This window comes from Phodopus roborovskii, unplaced genomic scaffold (genome assembly GCF_943737965.1).
Source record: "Phodopus roborovskii unplaced genomic scaffold, PHOROB, whole genome shotgun sequence".
Taxonomy (NCBI): Eukaryota; Metazoa; Chordata; class Mammalia; order Rodentia; family Cricetidae; genus Phodopus; species Phodopus roborovskii.
In genome coordinates this window covers 14,841,932-14,866,856 of record NW_026125295.1, presented here as the reverse complement: position 1 = coordinate 14,866,856, position 24,925 = coordinate 14,841,932, and the positions used below count along the sequence as shown (strand labels likewise).

Genomic DNA, 24,925 nt, shown 5'->3' with positions numbered 1-24,925 from the left:
AAAACTACAAGACTGCTGCCAACTAACAATTTGAGCAACAGTGGAAAGGCTACCATAAATGCCCTTCCCGGATAGTGAGATCAACAACTAACTTATTCATGGAGCCCTCATCTAATTCCTGTTAGAAACAGGAGCAAACACCCATACATAAACACTGAATTGAAGTAGAACCCAGATGCAGAGGGAGAGGACAAGACCAGGCTGCAGAAACACATAGAGCCAGCTTACCTGAACAAGGAGGAGCTAACAGGCCCCCAGACTGATAGCTGGGAATCCAGCACGGGACTGACTCAGGCCCCCCTGAATATGGGTCTCAGCCAGAAGGACTGAGCAGTCTAAGAGACCTCAGACAGTGGAGCCAGGATGTATCCCTGGTACACAAAAGGACTTTGCAAACACATCCCCCATGGAGGGATAACTGCCTTAACCTAGAGTCAGGAGAGAAGCCCTATTCCCTACTTCACATGACCTGTCAGATCTACATGACCCCAACTGGATGGCATTCCCCTACATATGGAATTGGGGTGGGGGGATGGGATGGGAGGATGGTTAGGGTGCATGTGAGAGGGCAGAGAGGGTAAAAGGGAGGGAGGGAGAACTGGGATCGACCTATAAAATAATAAATTAAAAAAATGCTTTGACTCCAAAATTTAAGTTCAAGGGCAAGTTACTGGGGAAAAGGTTTTCCATTTTTGTTTCCACAGAAAATGAAAAGCTGTGGATTCCTTCTAGACTAATGTGGTTTGATCAAGCCAGACAGCCTGAAACAGAGTACCAAGTGATCCTACATTCAAAATAGCTGGACAAAGCAGCCTTGCAGACTACAGCCAGGATTTCTGCATCTTCTTAGAATCCTCCATGACAGCGCCCCTTATCAGCAGGAAGTAGTTTGGAAAGAATGACACCCAAATTCCCAAATATTGTCTATAAATGTTTGTTTTCATTTAAATGGACTTGGTTATAAAAAAAGAAAATATACGTGTATATAAATCTGTGTATACAGAGATATTTATAATATATCTATATGCAACTATCTGCCTCTGTATTAAGATAAAAAAAGTTCATATTGATGTCTCCAACCCCATTTCCATAACTATATGGATAATTCTAGCCTATACTTCTTTTGTTGTTATGAGTTTGGTTTTTTTGAGATAGGGTCTCACAATGTAGCCCAGGCTGACATGGCGCTCAAGATCTCCTTTCCTTATGCCCTTGAGGGATTGCGGGCATTACCAACACTTCTAGCTCAATGAGTTTTGAAAAAGAAAATGATTTTAAAATTAAAAGGAAGGGAATAAGCACCAAGAATATATTGAGCATTTTAAGCCTCAGAAATGTGAAAATAGACATAAGGAGTAAGTACTAGGCAGAAGAAAAAAAGGCATTGAAAATGAGAGAGCAGCAAATTAGGCAGAAAGAACAAAGAACTCAGGAACAGACTAGCACACAGTGATTAATTATCAAAGATATGGGTCTACAGAAAAGTGAAACAGAAATGACCAGATTAAAAAATAAATAAATAAAACCCATTTTTATAGATTAGTAACAATGATTCAATAGGGACTGATCTTGCCCTAAGGGACATAAGTAATATCTGGAGACATATTTCATTGCTATGTCTTAGGAGCAAAGATTAACTGCATGGGGATGTAGTACAAGGCAAGTGACTGGTAATAAGTATGCCACCTATGTATTTGAAGATGAGAATATGAGTGCCATTAAGTACAGACTAAGGATAAAGAGAAGCTACTCAAATCATTTTATTTAGATGGATGTAGCTTCATCAGCATATTTTATCTAATCACTAGCATATTTTGTAGGAAAAATTTAAATGTGAGCATTTATTAAATAATCAAATGATTCATGATTATAATGAAACATGATTATGTTATACCTAATCAAATTAATATGTAGAGTGTGATTACTGATGTCAACAGTTTGCCTTTACTTATAAGATGCATGAAGGATTTCATCATCCACATATTGCCATGGCAGCCCATTTTATTAATTACAGGGACAACAATAGACAATTGGGTAGCACTTCAGTCACTGCATATTCAGGGATTAAATTAGAGGGTTGGAAAACTTTTGTTTTCTACATGAGTTCAGAAGCACCAGGGCAGGTATTCAGGTTCAACAGAGGTCATAATGTTCTTCTCACTCACTGCAGCATATTTCATTTATTTCTTCCCTACTATATTATTATCCTCTTGATTTTTGTGTTTCTGACAAGTTTTCATTTATATTTCCCTGGTTAGGCAGCCCCCAAAAAATCTTAAATATTTTGGAGGGCTGTTAAGATCTGTACACTTGAATTTTAAAAAGAGAGCCTATGAAAAGTCAATAACTGCTGTGTTAATTTCTAAAATTAATAAAACAATACAGTAGGTATTATCATGTCCATTTTTTTCAGATTATGAGAATAAGATAGGACATGAGCCTGAGCATAGGTCTGGCTGGTTACAAAGGCAGACTAGGGAGAGAACAGGATAGACTTGTAGAGCCTTATTCTCATACTAGGGTCAATGGTAATTGTCTGCCCAATGTCAGTATTCTTATTTTGTCTTCATCTTTTTAATTGCAACTATTAAATTTTGGTCAAGGCTTAACTTAATTGTTTTTAACACTGACTTAAAAATTATGTATTTATCTGTGGGATCTAGTTAATTTCGTTTACTCAGTTGAAGGTCTTATGTTAGAAAACAGACAATAACCTACATATTTAGGAACACCATCAACACTGATCATTAGTTCATGATAACTTTACCTTTAGCGCAAAAGAAAAAAAGAAGAAATTAGAAGGATGACTACATATCAAACAAAGAAAATCACACACTCCCACAAAAAAGACCTAACTAATCAGATACAAACTGACCAATCTAATTAATTTTAGATAATGAGACATATCTGTCCTCAATTGTCCAGAAAGGAACTGTTTAGACCACAAACACATTTCTATGTCTTAACTAAAAATATGGTTGAAAATCTCAGTAGGAAGAAACTGATATTTTTGCTGTTGTTTATGTCAGAAGCTCTCCCTTTTCTAGAATATTTAATGCCATACTTCATGAGAAATATAGGTGGTTTCAGCTATAGAGGCTTCCAGAAGTGCATAATCAAACCAAACTCTTCCTGTTAAGCTAAAATTTATGAGAAAATATAAGCAGAGCATGCCTTTTGAACTGGGCAAGGAAATAGGAACTTCAGAGGATCACCAAGTGTATGTGAAGATTAAATAGGTTAATAACATGTCAAATGTTGAGCAGAGTGCCTGAATGTAGAAAATAGCCAAATGTCATCTGTGGTGGTTACTTTATGGGTATTTGGTATTATCTTAGTAGATTTACTCATATGAAACAGGCACATGATCTCCACCTTACAGGGAAAGAATTGAGGCTCACAGAGGCATATGGGAGGCTCAAAGTTATACAGCTGTTTTATGAGTCTGTATCATTGAACTTCTAAATACAGGCTCTTGCAAATATAATACACGTATACTTGAAATGTGAAACAGGAAAATGTGCTAATAGACTGGAGTAAGAAGAGTTAGGTTCAAATCCTAGTTCTATGAACTTCTGCTGTACGAGTCAGGAAAACAACATCAATTTACTTCTTTTGAATGCACATCAAAATCCTTCTTTTGAATGCACATATTTCACACAAGGAAACTACACATGAACATAATTACTGCAATTCCCATCCTTGAGTAGTATTGTGTCATTATAGTACAGGAAATAATCAGAATCATGAATAAGAGGAACACACACACACACACACACACACACACACACACACCATAGAAATGAATCATAAATTCTTGTACTTCTGGTATTAAAAAGGACATACAAGAACATGGAGAAAGTCTGGGAGTAAGAAAGAGTACAAAGATTATAGGAGGCAACTAGGCTTACTTAGGTCTGGCAGGCATGAGAGGCTCTGTCCATGCATTAATCAGTTCATAAACTGAATTAGTGCAAAAAGTCTATGCTGGGAAGAAACAGCAACAGGCTGCTTACTGGCCACATTCTCATCTAAAGCATACCAGAAGCATTCAGCACAAGTACAAATAAAGCATAATTCATGGAGCTGGAACAATTCTGGTTCCATCTTTCAATGCAAAGTCTGGTTCCAGACTTTCGAATTGTCTGATTGGGTCAATCAAATAACTGATTCTATAAAACTTATAGAGAGTATCTGTTAACAGTTAACAGGAGAAACATAACAATATTCATTATAGATCAACATCCAGGTCTGGAAAGATAAAATAACTCACTGTACCTTTTAGAGGAAGCTCCATTTCTCACTTTTGTTTGAAAGTCACATATAATCATCGAAGTGGAAAGGGGGAGTAAAAGTATGTAAGAGCTAGAAAATAGGGTGAATGGCTGTGAGATGCTAATTTCTAGACTCACACCTATAGTTATTGCACTGAGCCTTCACAAGACCAACCCTATCAACAATCGGTCAAATAAGGGAGAGGGGCTCAGAGCCCCTACCTTTTAGCTCTGAACTATTGGCTATTAACAGATTCATAGATAACCTTCATGCTGATTTTTTGGTTTTTACTTTTTATTTTTGGTGATGTTAGGACTGTGCATATTAGGTGCATATTAACTCTATTGTTAAACTACAACCCCAGTCGTCTTTTTTTTTAAACTACTTTCTCATGTTTTTAAATATAGTTGATTTTCATTTGTCCTTAACAGTAGCTGACAAAAGACATGTGGAAAATTATCTCCCCCTTATTTTGTGGAGCTGGGAATTAAAGTTGGCCCTTATGCATTAAAGACAAGCACTCTATCAAACTAAGCTAAATTCCTTGCCTTGAAATCACCTTTCTATTTATGAAAAATTTAAACTATTTTACATATTATTCAGGTTTATTTTATATACAAACCTTCAGTTCCTTCATGTATTCCTTTTCTTTCTGTAAAAGAGGTGACAAAAGCCATAGTGTGTGTCTGATGATGCTACTATTATCTGTTATATCAATCTTATTCATATTTTCTTAAATATAAGATTCTCTCCATACAGAATAATTTTTGTTTTCTTATCTGTTCAGAGATACAAAATCATCTTTGTATCATTTTAGTAGTCTTTCTGTTTCTAGTAAGTTTGCTTTATGGGAAATATTATGTGCATACAGTTCAATGCAATGAGATCATCCTGATGGATGCCACTATGTACTGTATGAAATCTAGACTCATTACAACTACTTCTATCAGTAACTCACACCTATAGTTAGGTGTTCCTGCAGAGAAAATAAAGATGAGGTTTTCTTTAACAGTGGAGAAGTGGAGGCAGAGGTGCTACCTAGTACACTGTCTCTGCCATTCCCCCAGATAACAAGGGTAGACATGCTAAAGATGAATTTGATCAGTGTTCCTGTAACTGAAATACATAGGCAGTTGGGAAAATTCCTCCAGAATGGCATGTAAACTCTGAATTTAAAAGGCAGCAAATAGTTTTATTTCTTAGAGACCAAGCAATCAAGTGGTGGTCCTGTTAGGGACCCCAGAGTTAAAGAGAAACACTGTCATGTGCCATCCTTGTGCCAACTTTGAGAGGCTCTTCACTTGCCAATGTGTTCTTAGAGCATGGGATAGGAAAACTTAACCCCTAGAGAGCATATGTGTTGTTTCTGCATCAATCCCTAATATACTAACATCCATTTTGTACATTATGTCTTACATTTTAATCACTAGTATGTATGTGGAATTTTCCTACTCTGTTGGTATCTGGCTATATATACGTATATATATGCATATATATCTTATTTTTATTATTAAATTTAATGTCTTGATTTTATTTTTATGTCTATGAGTGCTTTGCCTACATGTATGTGCATCCATTACATGTGTGTAGTGTACATGGATGTCAAAAGATGGCATCAGATCTCTTGGAACTGGAGTCAGAGATGGTTGTGAGCTATCATGTGGGTACTGGGAGCAGAACCCCAAGAGCAGCAAATGCTCTTAACTCCTGAGCCATCTATCTAGCTCCCTATCCTATTTTTTTTAAATTTGTATGTTTTTAGATAATGCTATTATCTTCCTGAATTTTTGTTAATATACAGAATTTGTTTCTGACTTTGTAGAATAATCTTATAGGACTTTTTTTTTCAACTCATTTACACTCGTTAGTACAACTGATTTTTTTTTTTTTAGTGCAGCTCCTAAACTGTACAGTCTGTGTTCTTTCTTGCACCTTTGTGATGAATGATTACATATTCTACATTTGTTTTTATTATGGGTTGCCTTTATGTATCCAAGGTATTTGTTTATTCTCATTTCATATACACTGGCTTGCCTGAATGAGGGTTTCTTAGAACTGGAGTTACAGACAGTTGTGACCTGCCATGTGGGTGCTGGGAAGTGAACCTGGGGCCCTTGGAAGAGCAGCCAGTGCTCTTAACCATTGAGTCATCTTCTCTTTAGCCCATATTCAAGTTTTTAACTGAAACATTAACAGTTGAATGATAATTCAACATCAATAAGAACTATATGTTGATTATAAAGAATAATATTTTATTACCCTTAGAATTTTTGTTATTATTATTTAAGAATCATTATAAGTTAAGTGAAATTTTATTTTTTAAAATTAAATTGTTGTGGTGGTTTGAAAGACAATGGCCCACAAAACTAGTGGTACTATTAGGGGGTGTGGCTTTATTGGAGTAGGTACGGCCTTGTTGGAGGAAGTGTGTCACTGTGAAGGCAGGCTTTGAGGTCTCATTTACGTTCAAGATACTACCCAGTGTCTCAGTTCACTTCTTATTGCCTTTGTATCAAGGTGTAAGGGCTGTAGCTCAAGCGCATTTCCACCAGCACGCTGCCGTGCTTCCTACCATGACGACAATGGACTAACCCTCCGACCTGTAAGTGAGCCACTCCAATTAAATATTTTCCTTTATAAGAGTTGCTCTGGTCATGGTGTCTCTTCACAGAAATAGAAACTCTTAAGACTATTGTCTTTACATAAAATATGTAAGATACATAAAATCATAAAAATCACTCTATTAATGGAGTACTATGTAACTTTCCACACATGTATACATTGTGCAACGATTAAATAAGGTTAAATGTCTACCTACCCAAACTTAATTTTTTGGGGGAGTGGTGGTACTGGAATCAAACCCAGGACCTCGCACACATGGTAGAGCTAGGTAAGTGCTCTCTGTACCACAGAGCTATATTCTTAGCCCCATTCAGCTTGTGTGTGTACAGTACATATGCATGTTCATGTGTATATATGAATGCTTATACACCTCTATGTAGGTGTGTGTACATGTGTATGGGGAGGCCATAATTCAATCCTTGGTAGTATTCTCCAGGTGCCATTCATCTTGTTTGTTGTTGTTAGGCAACAGTTTAAGTTGACCATCAGGTAAGCATCGGGGATCTTCCTATCTGTAACTCTCCAGTGCTGGGATTACAATAACATGGCATCGAGTCCAATTTTTTTTTTTTTTTTTTTGTGAGGATATTGGGGTAGAACTCAGATATTCACATCTAAAAGGAAAGCACTTTAACAACTGAGCTATCTGTGTAAACCTAGAATTTCTTTATAGTGAAAACTCAGAATCCTTCTTTCAAGTTATAATGGTACTTCTAGTTCTTATCTAACTGTAATGTTACCTATTAATTAAAATATCCCCATTTCTCCATCTTCCCAACTTCTCAGTTTCCAGTAACCATCATTCTTATTTCTACAAGATTCATTTGTGACAGTGCATATGTGAGTGTTATCATACTATCATGCATTTCTATGCCTAGCTTACTTTATTTACTACAATGATCTCTAGCTCCCTCATTGTTGTCATAAAAGACATAAAAGATAACTGAAAAGTAGTCCACTGCATAATACATTTAGGATGTTACCTTTTTTTTTTTTTTTTTGGGTTACTGTGAATAATGTTGGAAAAAACTAAGTGTTCAGATGTCTCCTGATATCAGATGGTTTCATTTCTTTTAGGTATGTATGTAATACCTGAAAAAAATGGTAGTTCTAGTTTTAATTCTTAGAGGGTAAAATATTAATTTTATAATCAAAATATGGACACTATCATTCTCTTGTTCTTTCAATAAATGAGGTTAACTTGTTGAGTCACTTAGTCATATTGTATGAAGAGATGCTAGTAGGCTGGAGCATGGCAAACATGGCTCTGGCAGGCCTTGCCCTTCCCCATTCCATCTTCCTTGCTAAAAGAAACCATTAGATTACATTCCTAAAGCTAGCCACCAAGGTTTATTCCCTTATTTGGCTACTTCCTCTCTCTGAGGCTAACTACCAGGTCCAACTATCAAAATATTAAAGTCTAGTAATCAAAAGCCCCCTTTGGGGTAACCCAATTGACCTGTCAGAATTAAACACCTCATCATGACTTTATAAATCTAGGAGCCACATCTGTCTCCTTTCTATCAAGTGGCAGTCCTTTGTCCCTCTAGAGCAAATATCCCTTTCCCCTCCCCCTTGTTCCCTTCTCCCTCTGCATAGCTCTCTGTCTCCTGCCTTTGTCTCCTATTCCTTACCCTCTTGTCCCTCTGGCCTTGGTCTTGGAGTGTCCTGTGCTAATACCAGTCCTTTCAGTATGACTGTATTCTCATCTGTAAGATGCTGAAGCTCATTTACAGTACAGAGAATTAAATAAATATATACTGACATTGGTATTAAAAACAGGTGATATTTTATGTGATCATCACAGAGTACTTTAGGTATTATGGATTACGTGGAGTCTGTAGCTGAGATATAAAAATGAGCAAAAAATAAAATGAGAAGAAAAGATAGGAAACTAATTTTAGATGGTATGGGAACCACTGTACAGCTACCCATCATTCCCTTAGCCACTTCTTTCTTCATTACATTGCCTCAATCATTTTAAGTCAACCAGCATACCTCGCACAAAGGTAAATGCATCTAAGGTTGTTTGTCTATTATTTGAGCAGATACTCTTTTTTGTCACTATGGTAGATTAGTAGAACAGAAAACAAAGGAAAAATATTTAGATTTTTTCCAATCTTGTGGCAACAAACAAACAAACAAAAACAACAACTTGGAATTAACAATGAGATCTGCATTAGATTCCTGTTGTGAGCTGTTTATGCCTACATGAACAATCGCTACCCTGAGGTGACCTAAATTCTGGCTCATTGAGTTCTTGTTTTTTATTTGTTTTTTAATTTTTTTATTTATTTAAAAGGTTTTTTTTTTTCCATTTTACATACCAACCACAGTTTCCCCTCCTTCCCCTCCTCTCATTTTTCCCCACCTTCCTCCACCCAAACCTTTAGTAAGGATAAGGCCCCCATGGCAAGTCAACACAGTCTAGCATATCAAGCTGAGGCAGGACCAAACCCTTCTCCCCTGTAGGCTAAGCAAGGTAACCCTCCATAGGGAATGGGCTCCAAAAAAGCCAGTTCATGCACCAGGGATAAATCCTGGTCACACTACCTGTTGCTCCACAAACTGCCCAAGCCACAGAACTACAGTCAAACTAATATACAGACACGATTACACACCTAAGGTAGAGATAGTGGGTATTAAGTAAAGAATAAGGGGTGGAAAGATGGCTTAGCAGTTAAGAACACTGGATGCTCTTCCAGAGGACTCAGGTTTGATTCCCAGCAACACATGACACCTGTCTGTAACTCCAGTACCTGGGATCTGATGCTCTCTTCTGCCCTCTATGGGCACCAGGCACACAGCAATAGTTATTCAGGCAAAATACCATTACATAAAAATAAATTTAAAGAGTAATTTCATGACTATAGGCACATTTTTCTCTCATGTTAAACATACATCTATGCATGCTGGTGCACTCAAGCGCGCGCGCGCACACACACACACACACACACACAAATGAATTCAAAGGGCTCTATGGAGAAGGGAAGGAAACCAATGGGAGAGGAGAAGGGAGATAAAGGGAGTATAACAAGGGAAGAATATGAAGATAAGAAAATAAAATAATGTGTATATACGAGGATACCATAGGAAGCCCATTATTTTACATGCTAATTAAAAAATTAATACAGGTGTTTGACAAATGGCTCATCAGTTAAGAGTGCTTGTTGCTTTTCCAGAAGACCTGAGTTTGATTCTCAGCATCAGCATAGGTGACTCACAAACCAACTGGATCCCTTGGCCTTTTTTGACTTTCAGAGTCACGAGGCACACATGTGGTGCATATACATGAAGACAAAATATGCACACACATAAAATATTTTATAAACATTAAAGACTGAAAAATTGCCTAGGGCCCAGATAGACATATATGCAAAAACACACACAGAAATGGGAAAATATATGGAAGTTGCCAACACCGCCACAAAGTATCCATTTATACAGGCTACGAAGTCTACAAAACATGAGAGAGAACATGTGATGATGGTGTACAGGAAAGGGAACCTTCATACGTTCTTGGTGGAAATGTCAATTGGTATAGCTATTAGAGAAAACAGTATAGAGGGTCATTCAAAAATTAAAATGTATGCTATCACATGACTCAGAAATCTCAATTGCAAGTATTGTGTGTGTGTGTGTGTGTATTTAAAACTCTCACCCATCCTCATCTACTCTCATTCCAATTCCATACTAATTTTCAAATCACCTTACAAGCAGAAAAGGCAGTAGCTATAATGTGAGTTCAAATGCATGGAATTAAAACAATCACCACCAAATACAGCTTAATTAACAAAGAAGTAGCTGTGTCTCACAATGAATTTCTGGTGAAAGAGCATCATTAAGGAATCACAGGATTCATCAAAAAGCAGCCCAATAGCAGCAAAAATTTTGTTCCTTGGGAAATCTTGTCAGTTGACACAAAAATGGCTCTACTGATAACAAAGCCATGACAGCATGGCTACATATGATAAATTCATGGAATTTTTTTATAACATATGAGAATGGAGAATAAGCAATACTCAATTTGTCAGAGTCTGAAGCATTATATAACAAGTAATAAAAATATAATCTAAATTATGAATTTAACATATCCATAATATTTATTTGTTAAAGCTGTCCCTTTATAAATATTTACTTAAACTTTTGTCATTGTGAAATTGGACAGTGGCCATCATGTACCTAGAATCTTCTTATATTTATTCACATTCATTACTTATAGATACCCATCCCTTCCAAATGTTGGCTTTAGTCCCTGATAGTCTTCTTTAGTTTCCTACAGCCTGACAACATGCTTGGTCCTGCTTGTGACCCTTTCTCCCTCTAGGCAACAAGAAACATGATATCTGTAGCATAACGAAATGCACATGATGCTTATCTACTTATAGTTTTAAGGCATTTGATTCAGCAAACAACCTGGTTTTCATGTCTAAGTTTCTTGTTCTTAAAAGGATGTTGTGTCAAAGGACTTTGCGAACACATCCCCCATGGAGGGATAACTGCCTTAATCTAGAGACAGGAGACAAGCCCTAGTCCCTACTTCACATGACCTGTCAGATCTACAGGACCCCAACTGGATGGCATTCCCCTACATATGGAATTGGGGTGGGGGGATGGGAGAGGAGGTGGTTAGAGTGCATGTGAGAGGGCAGAGAGGGAGGGAGAGCGAGAGAGGGAGGGAGGGGGGAGAGAGGGAGGGAGGGAGAGGGAACTGGGATCGACATGTAAAATAATAAATTAAATTAAAAAAAAAAAGCTTTGACTCCAAAATTTAAGTTCAAGGGCAAGTTACTGGGGGAAAGGATTTCTATTTTTGTTTCCACAGAAAATGAAAAGCTGTGGATTCCTTCCAGACTAATGTGGTTTGATCAAGCCAGACCGCCTGAAACAGAGTACCAGGTGATCCTACATTCAAAACAGCTGGACAAAGCAGCCTTACAGACTACAGCCAGGATTTCTGAATCTTCTTAGAATCCCCCATGACAGCGCCCCTTACCAGCAGGAAGTAGTTTGGAAAGAACAACGCCCAAATTCCCAAATATTGTCTATAAATGTTTGTTTTCATTTAAATGGACTTTGTTATATAAAATAAATTTTAAAAAATTAAAAAAAATTTAAAAAAAGGATGTTGTGTCTTAGCATGCACATATATGGTATTTAAAATACTATAATGCACAGTAGTGACCTTGGCAGAGACAGGTAAGAATTTGAATCTTCTCTAGTAGAAGGTGACTCTGACTAATACAAAAATAATGAGAATGTCATCAACTATAGAGGTAAATTTATCAATTACTGATTAATTTTGTAGAACAAGTTTTCATACTTAGAAAATTCTATCCTAGCAAAGCCTAAAGCACTGTTAGTGAAAATTAGTAAAGCCTTTAGGTTTATCATTTAATTGAATCAACAAACACATCACATGAAAGATACTAAAAAATATGGCTTCTGACAGCTGGGTTCAATGAGATGATAAGGCTTTAAGTTACTAATCCTGGAAGGATTCCAAACTGCATGAAAAATCAACTTCATAAACCTACATTTGGGAATCTGTTTGAGAGTTCTGTAACCTCAAGTTGAAAAGTCATCCTACATTTAAACTTTGTTACTCCTTTCTAAAGTTGTTCTAAAAACAACTACTCCTTTCTATAAACACTTTCTTTCTTTGGCTTTTTAGAACTGACACAGTCTGTAGGAAGGAGCTAAGAAAATACTATGCATGAATCCCACTTCTTGCAAAGTGGCACACTGGTATGGCACTAAAAGCTGTTGTTTTAGAGGCAATTAGGCAAGATTTCAGAAGAGAAGCAGTGCAAGAAGTTCCTTCCTTCTTTGCAAAGAGATTTTGTACTAAAGCAAGGATTAGCTGCTAAATACAGCTATACCATCTTTTGAACTATCCTTCAGCCCTTCGCCATTGGAAGGGATACAATGGAGTAAGATGATAAGAACAATGATCTTGGATTTCTGTTTAGTCATTTTGGAGGGAAAGCACAATGAAGAAGCATGCTCTATCACTCATTAAAGAAGAAACTCAGTATTTTTAGAAATCTGATTCATACACTAAGGAAGAAACAAGACAATCTCTTCTTTGTAAATGACTACTTCCACGAAAGATCTTTGCTTCATAATTCTACAACTCAACTGAACAGACCTGAAGAAAAATATGTAATAAATGTTTGGACTTTTATTTTGAAATTCATCAAATGTACTTCATTCCATATTTGATCCAGGAAATGTATGCAGGCAAATGTACATACAATGTTATAGTAAAACTATATTAACAAAATGACTGACCGTATTTGAGTTAATTTGGGGAAATGATACTATATTAAAGCTAACAGAGGACTGGTTTCTTTTAAAAAAATTATCAGGAGTAGGGCCTTAAGTTAAGAGCATTGTATTCTTGCAGAGGACCTGGGTTTGATTCTCAGCACCCACATGGTGGCTTAGAAACATTCATAACTCCAATTCCAGGGGATCCAAAGCCATCTTCTGACCTCTACAAACACCAGGATATTATGGTATACATACATACACGCAGGCAAAATATTCATACACATAAAATAAGGTAAGATAAATATTAACAATTATCAGAGATACACTTGTTTTAAAAACTCATGAAAGCTGGGTGGTCACTCATGACTGCAATCCCAGCATGCAGCATGCAGGATATGGTCACTCATGATTGCAATCCCAGTTTCCAGCTTGCAGGAAGCTGAAACAGGAGGATCATCAAAAACCAGACACCAGCATGAATACACAGTGAGCTCCAGACTAGACACCAGCGTGGGATACACAGTGACCTCTAGGCCAGCTGGGACTACTGACTTTCTCAAAAATGTCCTTATTGTTAAAAAGAGCAAAAAGTTCCTAAATTCACCACTAAACATTTTTAAAACTACTATTTATTTCTGCATTCCCCATAAACCAAGACAGACTCTACATCCATGTTTTATGTTTCTTTTATTGGTTAGTTCCTTTTCTCTTTCCTACTGTTGAACAAGGGCCATGAGGAGGAAGAATGCATCTATAAGGCAGTTCCCCTGGTTGAAGAATACTAAAAATAGTTCTATGACATGCCAGATGTGGCATAAGAGATCTGTGGTAGCAGAAGAAAAGAATAAGATCTTAGATCCTCAAAACATTGACTTTTCTTCAAATACATTGTAACCTGACTCATAATTCTTTTAGGTAAACTGCATTCTTGGATAGCTCAGCATCAGTAACTGTTGGACAAGAACTAAATATAGAATTGTGTATCTAAGATACATGAAAACTTATATTGTTAGCTTTTCTGAAAATATGTAATAAAGTTGGCTTATTCTACAGAGAAAATGACTATTATAGCATGAACAAGAAATGTATACTATCAGACTTTCACTTTAGGATAGAAGGTTCAGATGTTTTAGTACCTAGAAAATTTATTAAAAATAAAAATGCATGAGTCTTTAAAACCTTAGATCAAATCTTTGCATTCCCACTAACTTCCCTATGCTGCATTATGGCTAGTCTATGCTCATAAGGCTTGAGAACTGCTGCTCATTAATCCTCATATGTATTATTACTCACGTATAAACTTTAAGGACAAAATCCTTTTCTTCTTTTAATTCTGTAAGTGACTGCAGAACATCCAAAATGCTTAGAACTGCACATCCATAAGGTCGTCTGTAGTGTAGGTGAGCAGGACCCTTTTTGGAGTCATTCAGGAGCATCCGGCCTTGGGTATAGCAGAAAACAGTGGTTAGATGGAGAACTCCAAAGCTCTTCTCCAGCACCCTCTAACTGTCACCCAGTGACAACAGAGTTACAGGTACCTAAAAGATCCTCTAAGAAGAATAATGAGCTAAAGTGACTCATCTAAGAATATCTGTGTAGACCACCAAATTAGCCTCTGGCTAAAGCCCCTTTTCTGTCACATTTGGTCAATTAACCCCAACAGTACATTTATTAAACAATGAAAGTACGAATGGTGATGAATTTCTTTAAAAAAAAAAAAATCAACATGCTGATAAGATTTAAACTTCACGGCCATAATAATAACAATAATAAAAGTTCAGTATTTTTAGCTGTGCTTATAAACTGTATATTTACAGGTAAAGAGGACACCATGTTCTTCCTCTTACTAAATTCTAATGCCAAAGGTGCTGATGAACCACTGTGGGAGTGAGAGAAATCTTAGTTATGGATGGCTCCTTATTCCTCCAAGTCAGCTAGGCTGTGCCAGCAGTGATACAAGCACTTGCAAAAGCTGTGATCTTAACAAATGCTTTATGAAGTAAGTCAACATAGTTGTTTTATTGTCAAGGGATTAAACATATTTTTTGACAAAATTATATACCATATTCAAGAATTTAAACTATGAAGGAAAACCTGGTTAGTTATAGCCCCCAAATCTAAAATATGTATGGACAATCCAACTATGGAACAGTAGTGAAAAGTCACTTTCTTTCATCTCAGTTTGAGTAGAAATGAAAAGCTACTCATCTTTTGTAGTGGTGACATTAACTCTAATTTTGTGGGAAATGGCACAGATGCATAATTTTGGACAGAAACTACAGCAAAGGGCATGTACCACCTGTTCAATCGGCATTCTAATAACTTTATAAGAATTATAGAGAAAAAGAACATATACAGAATCAGGCAATGTGACAGGAAGAATATAAAAAATCAGACCACTTAAAATACAAAGTTTGAGTCCAAAAGCAAAGTAGGAACAGACGATTTGAAATGGGGAAACATGCATTCATTTGCATCAAATCCAGATACTGCAGCAGCTGAAATGAAAGGCAAAGCAGGCAAGCAAGCAAACAAGTTAGACTAATCCTGAGACCTGAAATAACAGGAAAGACAAGTTCAGAAGTATATTTTTCCTATGTTTGACTAGTGTTAATCAAAAGAACAACTAAAGTGGACAATACCTATTCGGATCACATGGGCAACTATGTATAAATCTCTCTTCATGTCTTTGCTGCTCAGATCCTAAGGAAAGAAAAAGAAATACAGGCAAATACTGCACAGAGAAGAAAAATTTCATTTCATTCAAATTTCATTTGAACTTCATAGTAGTTTGCTTCTAGAAGATATTACAGGTGGGAGAATGGAAATTATAGAACACAACATTTAATGCATACAATATTTATACAGAGGAGAGCCCCTATTATTGAAAACGACTACTTATGTCCTTGAACAATGAAAAATTGAGCTGGTCTTCAACTAGAAGTTTAACCCCCACTAACTATTCATGATGCTGGAAGGTACTTTGCGTACTACTGGAGGGAAAAAGTAATCACCAATATTAACCAGGTACAAATCCTATGACCTAAAACAGCAACCTGCCTGCAAGATATACTGGTACAATAGTGACATAAATGTTAGGAGTAATCAACTAGTTTCTGATTGGATTTAAGGCCCACTCTATGAGACAGATTTCACACTAGACACTGCTCAAATGGCCAGAAACCTGAGACTAGATAAATCATGGGCTCTAGGGGAAAACCTACCATTATTATCCTCCTAAAAGAACACAGCAATAAAATTATTACTAATGACACACTGCTACATCCATAGATCGGCGTCTTGCTCAACCCTCATCAGAGAAGCTTCCTCTAGTAGTAGATGGGAACTGACACAGCTTGCCAGTGTGTAAAGAATGAGATACTTTGGATGACTCAGTTCCAAATGGAATGTCTTCATCAAGTCCTTCCTTTCAAGGCTCAAGGATCTATACTAATGAAAAGGAAGAAAGAGCCGGACATGGTAGATGACTCCAGGAAAACATTGTCTTACAAACACAACAGAACTGATGTACAGATGAGCTTACAGAGATAGTGACAGCACCTATAAAAACCGCACAGGTTCAAACCATTCCAGAAGGGAAAGTGGACATGACATCCCACTTCTAACTAAGAAGTTGTTTGCAACTGAAACCTGTTTTCTCAATGGAGTATCACTGGGTATACAACCACACTCCAGGCAGGACCCATGCCCAGGAGTAGCAGGCCAACATAAAACAGACTCCATGTTTGTATATGGATGTGGGGGGGATTTTTGCTTCATTTTGTTTGTTTGTTTTGTCTTATTGGGTTGTGTGTGTGTGTGTGTGTGTGTGTGTGTGTGTGTGTGTATGTGTGTGTGTTAATTTTCTTTTTCTTGAGAGAGAAAGAACATGAGTTGGGTGAGTAGGAAGGTTGGAAGGACCTTGGGACTTTCTGGGGGAGAGGAAATATGATAGAAGTACATTGTACAAAATTTTTTATTAAAATAAAAACTGTTAAAATATTTACATAGTGAAAACTTGAATATCATGTTCCTTTGAAAATTTATTTTACTGATAGTATTTTTCTAGCTCTCATTTAGATCATCTAATAAATCAAGAATCTACAAAATTTTTACAATGAAAATCATATTGTCTTCATCCATGGTTATTTTGTCATGCAAAAACATTTTGTAATGAAAGTAAATGTTCAGTGCAATAAAACATAGCAACACATTAAAAGCTCATTAATGACTAATGTGCTAAAAATTTGTTCTGTACTATCTTTATATTCACCCCACTGTCCACAAATCATTATAACACACTGGCCATATTTCTTGTAGATGAGATTAATTATGTCTTTGTGAAACCTTGATAAAAGATTTGGGTCTAAATTCAGATATTTATTGTTATTATCTGTACTTAGTTATAAGGCTGAAAATATTTTATCTCTTGTTTTCATTTATTTGTGGAAGGGAGCAAATATGCCATGGCATGCATATGGAGGTCAGAGGGCAACTTGCACAAGTCCGTTTTCTCCACCATGTGTGAGCTAGAATCTAACTCAGGTCATCAGTCTTGGCAGCAAGTACATCTGTCTGAGCCATCTTATTGGACCTAAAAATAATTTTATTGGAAATTTTAAAGAGCGTCTTTTAAGTAAACAAATATAATCCCAAATCAGAAACCATCAATCTGAAAAGTTATAAAAATCTGTCAGCCTATTTATATTTAGAATCCATTGTAAAGTAACACATTTGCTATTTTTTTATTTAGAACATTACACCAGGAATAGTAAAACTTATCATATAATCTGTCTGCTATCTATCTATCTATCTATCTATCTATCTATCTATCAATCAATCAATCATCTATTCAGTTTCAGATTTTTCATCAAGCTATCCAATTGCAGGTTGCTTCCAGCCTTTACTGTGATTTAGTGATGCCTAATGGCATGCCCTTTGTCATTCATGAAACAGGTTTTCCTACTTTCACTTCTAGGAAAGAGCCCCCCCTCCCCCAGCTCCCTTTCCTGTCCATCTTACCTTGGTTTCACAGGTTTGTCTCTTAATACGGTAAGAAAAAAGAGTGGCTATGATTTTGGGTTAGCTTACAATGCAGAGTCACATTTCTTTATTTATACCCTTTTATTGGACTAGAATTACGGCGAAACAAGCAAGTAATCTACGCTAAAAATATAAAGAGTCTCTCACTCTTGGGATCCCGTGAGTAGCTCATCTTACTCTAGTCCCAGCTCTGTCCTTCTGACTAATTCTGAACAAACAGAACCCGGGAGACATTAAAAGGTAATACAGAATGGATAAGGAAAATGTGGTACAGTTACACAAAGGAGTATTACTCAGTGGGGGGGGGGGGGGGTGGATGGAATCTTGAAACTCACAGTCAAATGGATGGAACTAGAAAAAAAAAAACATCCTGAGTGAGGTAACCCAGTCACAAAAAGACAAGCATGGTATGTACTCACTCATACATGGATTTTAGACATGGAGCAAAGGATCACCAGCCTACAATTCATACCGCCAGAGAAGCTAGGAAACAAGGAGAACCCTAAGAGAGACATACAAGGTCCCCCACAGAAGGGGAAAGGGGCAAGATCTCCTGAGCATATTGAGGGGGGGGAGTGAGGGGGTGAGGGGCAGTGAGTGGAGAGGGAGTTAGGAGAATGAGAAGAGGAGGAGGGTAGAAGAGAACATGAGGGACCAGGAAGTTTGAGTCCGGGAGGAATGGAGGAGAGCAAGAAAAGATACCATAATAGAGGGAGCCATTATAGGTTTGAAGAGAAACTGGCACTAGGGAAATGTCCAGAGACCTACAAGGATGACCCCAACTAAGAATCAAAGCAATAGTGGAGAGGCTACCTTAAATGTCCTTTCCTGATAATGAGATTGATAACTACCTTATATGCCATCCTAGAGCCTTTATCTAGTAGCTGATAGAAACAGAAGCAGACACCCACAGCTAAACACTGAGCCAAACTGCTGGAATCCAGTTGCAGAGAGGGAAAAGTGATAAGAAAGGGGGTCAAGACCAGGCTGCAGAAACCCTCAGAGACAGCTGACCTGAACAAGGGGGAGCCCATGAACCCAAGACTGATGGCTGGGAAATCAGCATAGGACCAACCCAGACCCCATGAAAGTGGGTCTCAGTTAGAAGGCCTGGGCAGTCTAAGGGACCTCTGACAGTGGAACCAGGATGTATCCCTAGTACATGAAAGGACTTTGGGAGCACATTCCCCATGGAGAGATGCTCCCTTAGCCTAAAGACAGGAGGGAGGGCCTAGTCCCTACTCCAAATGACTTGACAGATTTTGATGATCCCTCTTGGAAGGTCTCATCCTCCCTGTGGGTGGGGAATGGGATGGTAGGTAGTTCAGGGAGTGGCATGTGAGGATGGGAGGGAGAGGGAACTGGAATCGATACGTAAAATAAGAAAAAAAAATCTAATTAAAAAAGTAATACAGAAAGGCAAAATTGTAGTTTTAGATTCTAAAACTACATATCATACCAGTTATGATATACTGCTAAGTTCTTTAAAAAATTGTAACAATGAAATAAGTTAAAAAATGTATTGGACATAATTGGTATATCTGGCATCACAAAGATAAATGTTACATGAAAGTTATATTTTAATTATGAGTGGATGTATTGGACTCCATTTTTCATATTTCTCTAATTTAAAATGGAATTTTAGGGGCTGGCAAGATGGCTCAATAGTTAAGAGAATTTGCTGTTCTTGCAGAGAACAAAGTTCAGTTCCCAGCACCTACATGGTGGCTTACAAACATATGGAACTCCAGTTTTAGAATACCCTCTTCTGATCTTCATAGGTTCCAGGCTTGCATATGGTTCATATATGTATGTGTGAAAAACACTCACACACATGAAATAAATCTAAAAAAATGTTTAATAATAAAATGGAATTTTAAATGATTTTTTTTCCTAGGTAACACTGTAATAAGATATACAACAGCCAGGTGGTGGTGGAGGAGCACACCTTGAATCCCAGTACTCATGAGGCAGAAGGAGATAATGCAGATCTCTGTGAGTCCAAGGCCAGCCTGGTCTGTACAGAGTGAGTTCCAGGACAGCCAGAGCTGTTACACATAGCCTATATTAGTGTTAACACACACTTCAAATGTCTAGCATCATTATCCATCGTGCTCCAGTGGGCAGCCACATATCCAAATGTGTGTGTGTGTGTGTGTGTGTGTATACATATATATATATACACACACACATATATATATTTCATAGAGAGAAAGAAAGAGAGAGAGAGAGAGAGAGAGAGAGAGAGAGAGAGAGAGAGAGCAAGCACAAATTGGACTCAATTATTTTTTAATGAGGACACAAAGTTGGGAGAGGATGGAATGGGCATGAATATGGAGGAGTTCAGGTAAGGGGATGAATATGATAAAAACAACATGCAGAGAATTATTAAGGAATTAATAAAATATTATTTAAAACTTTATAAATACTCCTCCAATAATGCTGGGGAACTTTAAAAAATTCACGGCTGTACCACAAAGGGAACATACAATAATATATTTAACAGTCTTCCCACCATGGCAGAAGAGGAGTGCATCATGAATATTATGAACATTTCTTATTTATACAGGTGATGCTACAGCTTTGGACTCCAGGTTCATATAGATAATTAAAGTCTAAATAAAAATTTTAACTTACTGTAATTACATTCTAATATCTCCAAAATTAAGTACATTTTTCAAGAGACAAGGAACATTTATATCTAATAATTTAACAAAGCCTACTTATACACTTAGCTCTTGCAAATCTAAACAACAGTCATCAACTATTTCTCGTTTACCAGAAAATATGAGGGAATCAAGATCTAGAAAAGCATCTTTCTATTTTAGAAACGAAGTCTCAAAGAGAGCTCCAGTCAGGCACTCTCACTTCAAAAGTTCTCAGTAACATAAATCCCATTTCCTATAATCTAGATTCTTTCTTCTGTTTGATGCTGAATAGAGTGTATTGTTCTTTCCAGATAGGCCATTTTAGTTTCATTCCCTCAATAATTGTCATGGGTTTGCTTTTTCTGTTCTTTTGTCTTACATTGTCTCCCGAGGTTTCAATGATGAGCTCACACATGGACAAAACATTATTTACTGGAGCTTAGCTAGATTTGAAAATCTTCCTGTACAGCTGGAACCTTTTTTTCTTTATGGAAAATATTTTCAGTGAAATCTATTCCTGTGAAAGCAGTTTCTTGTTCTGTAGTACCATTGTTTGACATTTTGAAAGATTACATTGTAGTAAATGATCTGAAATCAGGTGAAGAAATATAATTTTAGCTCTCTAAAAAGTCACATATTAGATCTTCAGATAAACACCATTTTCCCTTAAGAGGCATCAAGTCAGCTTTATAGTATCTCTCCATCTACCAGTCATAGGCCACATGCAAGGCCAAGAACACTGTGAAACTAGCACACCTTCCTAAGCTCATAAGGATTTTGGGTTTTTTTTTTTTTTTGGTTAGCATCCTGTTAATCCTCCAGCTTTTGCTTTCTAATTAACTAGTTGTAACAGACATAAGAAAACTATGCCTAGCCAATGAATTTGATATATCTTAATTATCACTGAAATAGGTCACAGAATTTATAAAGGTCAAAGAATTTATAAGGATCTAAGTGCTTTAAATTGTGACATACTTTTGTTTTCTTCAATAAATTAACTCAAATAAATGTGGATAGTTTTCTTTCTTAGTAAAAACAAAGTTGATTTGGAGAACACAGAGACAGTGTGTTATTATGAGATTTAGTATTCAATAAGCAGATTTGCCAAACCTACTGAGATGATGACTTCATGAGTGGAGACCATGAACAATAACATAATTATTCAGAAAAATGTAGACTATAGATGAGAACAGAAAAAAATCCCTTCATTTGGTATTTAACAGAGGACTGGTTAGTTTACATGAACTTATTAAAAGGCTCCTAAACTGTAGCTCTGGTAGATGCCTTGGACTTCAGAGATTTTGTATAAAATGGCTTATAAGATCTATATTAGTAACATACTTGATTTTTTAAAAATAAAATTCCAATTAAAAATCATTACTAATTGAAGGGCTCCAAAGATATTTCACTACAACTTCATGGAAACATAAATCAATCCCTATTCTCAACAATGGAGGTGAGGATATGAACAGATGTTTGTTCTAACACAAGCCCTTGGTTAGAGCTAACACATAAAGGGGAAAGAGAATTTGCACATACTGTAAAAAGGGCACACATTCGTTCTATCTTCTCTGGGTTCCTTGGCCCACCATTCTTGTTCAGTCTCACCAGAAACCGTTCACTGAAATGTAGGAAAGAGAGAGAGACAGGAAAATGTAATGAACTACATATTCTAGAACAAATTAAAAAGGCATATACAGGAAAATCCCTAAATGCTATGAAACAGCTTATTGTGATAGACAAGGATAAAACCATGTGCATTGGCAAACTTTGTTGTGTCCAGCAATTTGCAATGGATATTCTAAACCTCCTCATATATGTTGATGTTATTTATTGGTTGTGGTTGTGTGTCTAGTCTCTCTCAAGTTGTGAGCTCCTTGAGAGTAGCAATGAGTTTATACTCTTCCCTAAGTTCTCCTCAAATAAGCCTGAGACTGATTCAACAGCTATTATAACAGATACAATCTTCGATGTGAACATAGTAAAAATATGTAACTTACTAGAGCTAAGAGAAGCTATATTATCCAGTTATCTAGAGAATTACTTTAGGACTTTAACTATTATATATTGATTTTTAAACTTTACCTATGTTTTCATAAGTATTTTTCTTTTTGCTGCAATGAGAATTTAAGGGACACTAAATATTTTATTTTCAATCCACACAGACTATTCCTGTGAGAAATTATGGAATAAAATACATCAGAAACAGTATTTGCAACATTTGGAAAAACATTTCCTTGCTCTCTAATCTCCTTCCTATCCTTTTCCCCCCAGAGGCTCCCTTCTAACTATAATAGCCACATTAAGCCATGGTGAAAAACAAAACAAAACAAACAAAAAAAAACCTATGTGATGATGAAGTAAATGTACTTTGTTTATGTGCTCAGTTATACTCATTAAATGTATGATATTTAGCAAAAGGATGGTATGAAAATATTACACTTAGAATAATAAGAAATTTCCTACAAAATTTGAATAGTTCTTCATATATTTATTTGTTCACATAATAAATTGCTATAAATTTCTGTGACATTCTATGTACTAAACATGGGAATGCAAATGTGAACAAGATACATACAAGATACTTTTCTTTCACCAAAGTTTTAGTCCTGGTAGATAGTGAGATATGCATAGCCACATCTCAAAAGATTTAGATCAGATATAAAGTTGAGATTCTTTATCTGAAGGAGTAAATAAGAATAAGAAAGGGATACATATAGAATGAGAAGAAGCTCTTATCAGAATCCTAAAGGTACTTAGAGTTAAGAAATAGGCAAATAAACAAAACCTAACAACATAGACACACAGGGACAAATACCAACACAGAAGAAAAATTAGGACAATGAGATGCTGTTTAAGTCAAGACCATAGAGAATCACCTTAGCTAAGGACAAATGTTAGGACAGTGATGATTCTGGGAGACCTGCCTTAGTGAAACAATAGAGAAAAGCATGGCCGTGAAACAGACGTGGTGTACTTTTAGTTAAAGTCACATGCAGTTAAGATCATTGTTAAATGAGAAAATAACCCACATGGATAGAGTCAAATACTTTCAATAAAGTTATCAAGGTAACTCAAAGAGATAAGTGGTGGGAGATGTCATTCTGTAAATATGTTTCTTTTATTGGTTAAAGAATAAAGCACTGTTGGCCAATAGGAAAGCAAGATAGGTGGGACTAGGAGACAAGGAGGATTCCAGGATGTAGTAAGGAGGATTCAGCAGGTAGAGACCTGAGAGGGAAGAACGCCGGCCCCTCTCTCCGGTAAGATAAGGCCATGTGGATGTACTTAGAGTATTAGAAATGGGTTAGTAATTAAGACAGAGCTAGCCAATAAGAAACTAGTAACTGGCCAACAGAATGATTTCTAATACAGCATCTCTGTGTGTTATTTAGTGCTGGCGTGGCAGTGGGTCTAGACTGGTAGGAAAATCCTACTCATAACATAATGGTGTCTGCAACATGGCTAATAAGAACTTCACTTAAAACTTAACAAAAGCTTTAAAAAGGGTTTTAGAAACAAAAGAACAGAGATAAGCAAGGCTTCTTGGTAGCAGCATTTTTCTTGGTTGGACTCTGTTTTGCTAGAGACAAGCAGAAATTTCTGTGGTTCCTTTAAGGGAGGTTACCTGACTCGGCATAAGCGGCAAAAAAAAAAGGCAAGGCTTTTAAAGAGCTGCTGACAACTGAATGGTGTGTACGAGAGCTGGCAATGGCAGTGACCACACCTTCAAGCTAGCAGCATGCTGCTGGATGGCAGCGCAGACCAAGGCAGGGAGCACAGCTCTCAGTTCTGGCGGTAAAAGTACCCGCTGCCATCTTGGATAGACCGCAGCTAATACAGCTGTGACTTTCATTTTAGCAATGTTGTTGTTTAGCAGATAAAAGACTCGTGGCCAGAAAAAGATAAAGATTTACAGTAAAAACAGATTCACATTAAGAAAAACCACTAAAGGTTAACAGTGCGTTGTAGACTTGGGAGAGAAAATGAATAAAATGGTTTTAAAAAAACAGAGTAGCTGAGTGTGGTGGCACACGCCTTTAATCCCAGCACTCGGGAGA

General features: G+C 36.7%; 1 protein-coding gene across 8 annotated transcripts in view; it reads right to left on the bottom strand.

The window, feature by feature from the left end:
* The window catches only part of Dock3 (dedicator of cytokinesis 3), a 307,646-nt gene that overhangs the window by 124,339 nt on the left and 158,382 nt on the right, over nt 1-24,925 (bottom strand). For all 8 annotated transcript variants that reach the window (XM_051205186.1, XM_051205158.1, XM_051205167.1 and 5 more), the window contains exons 10-12: nt 22,404-22,485; nt 15,816-15,876; nt 14,467-14,614 (exon numbers count right to left, since the gene is read on the bottom strand). In XM_051205186.1, coding sequence (XP_051061143.1) covers nt 14,467-14,614; nt 15,816-15,876; nt 22,404-22,485 — 291 coding nt within the window. The remainder of the gene's footprint in view (nt 1-14,466; nt 14,615-15,815; nt 15,877-22,403; nt 22,486-24,925) is intronic.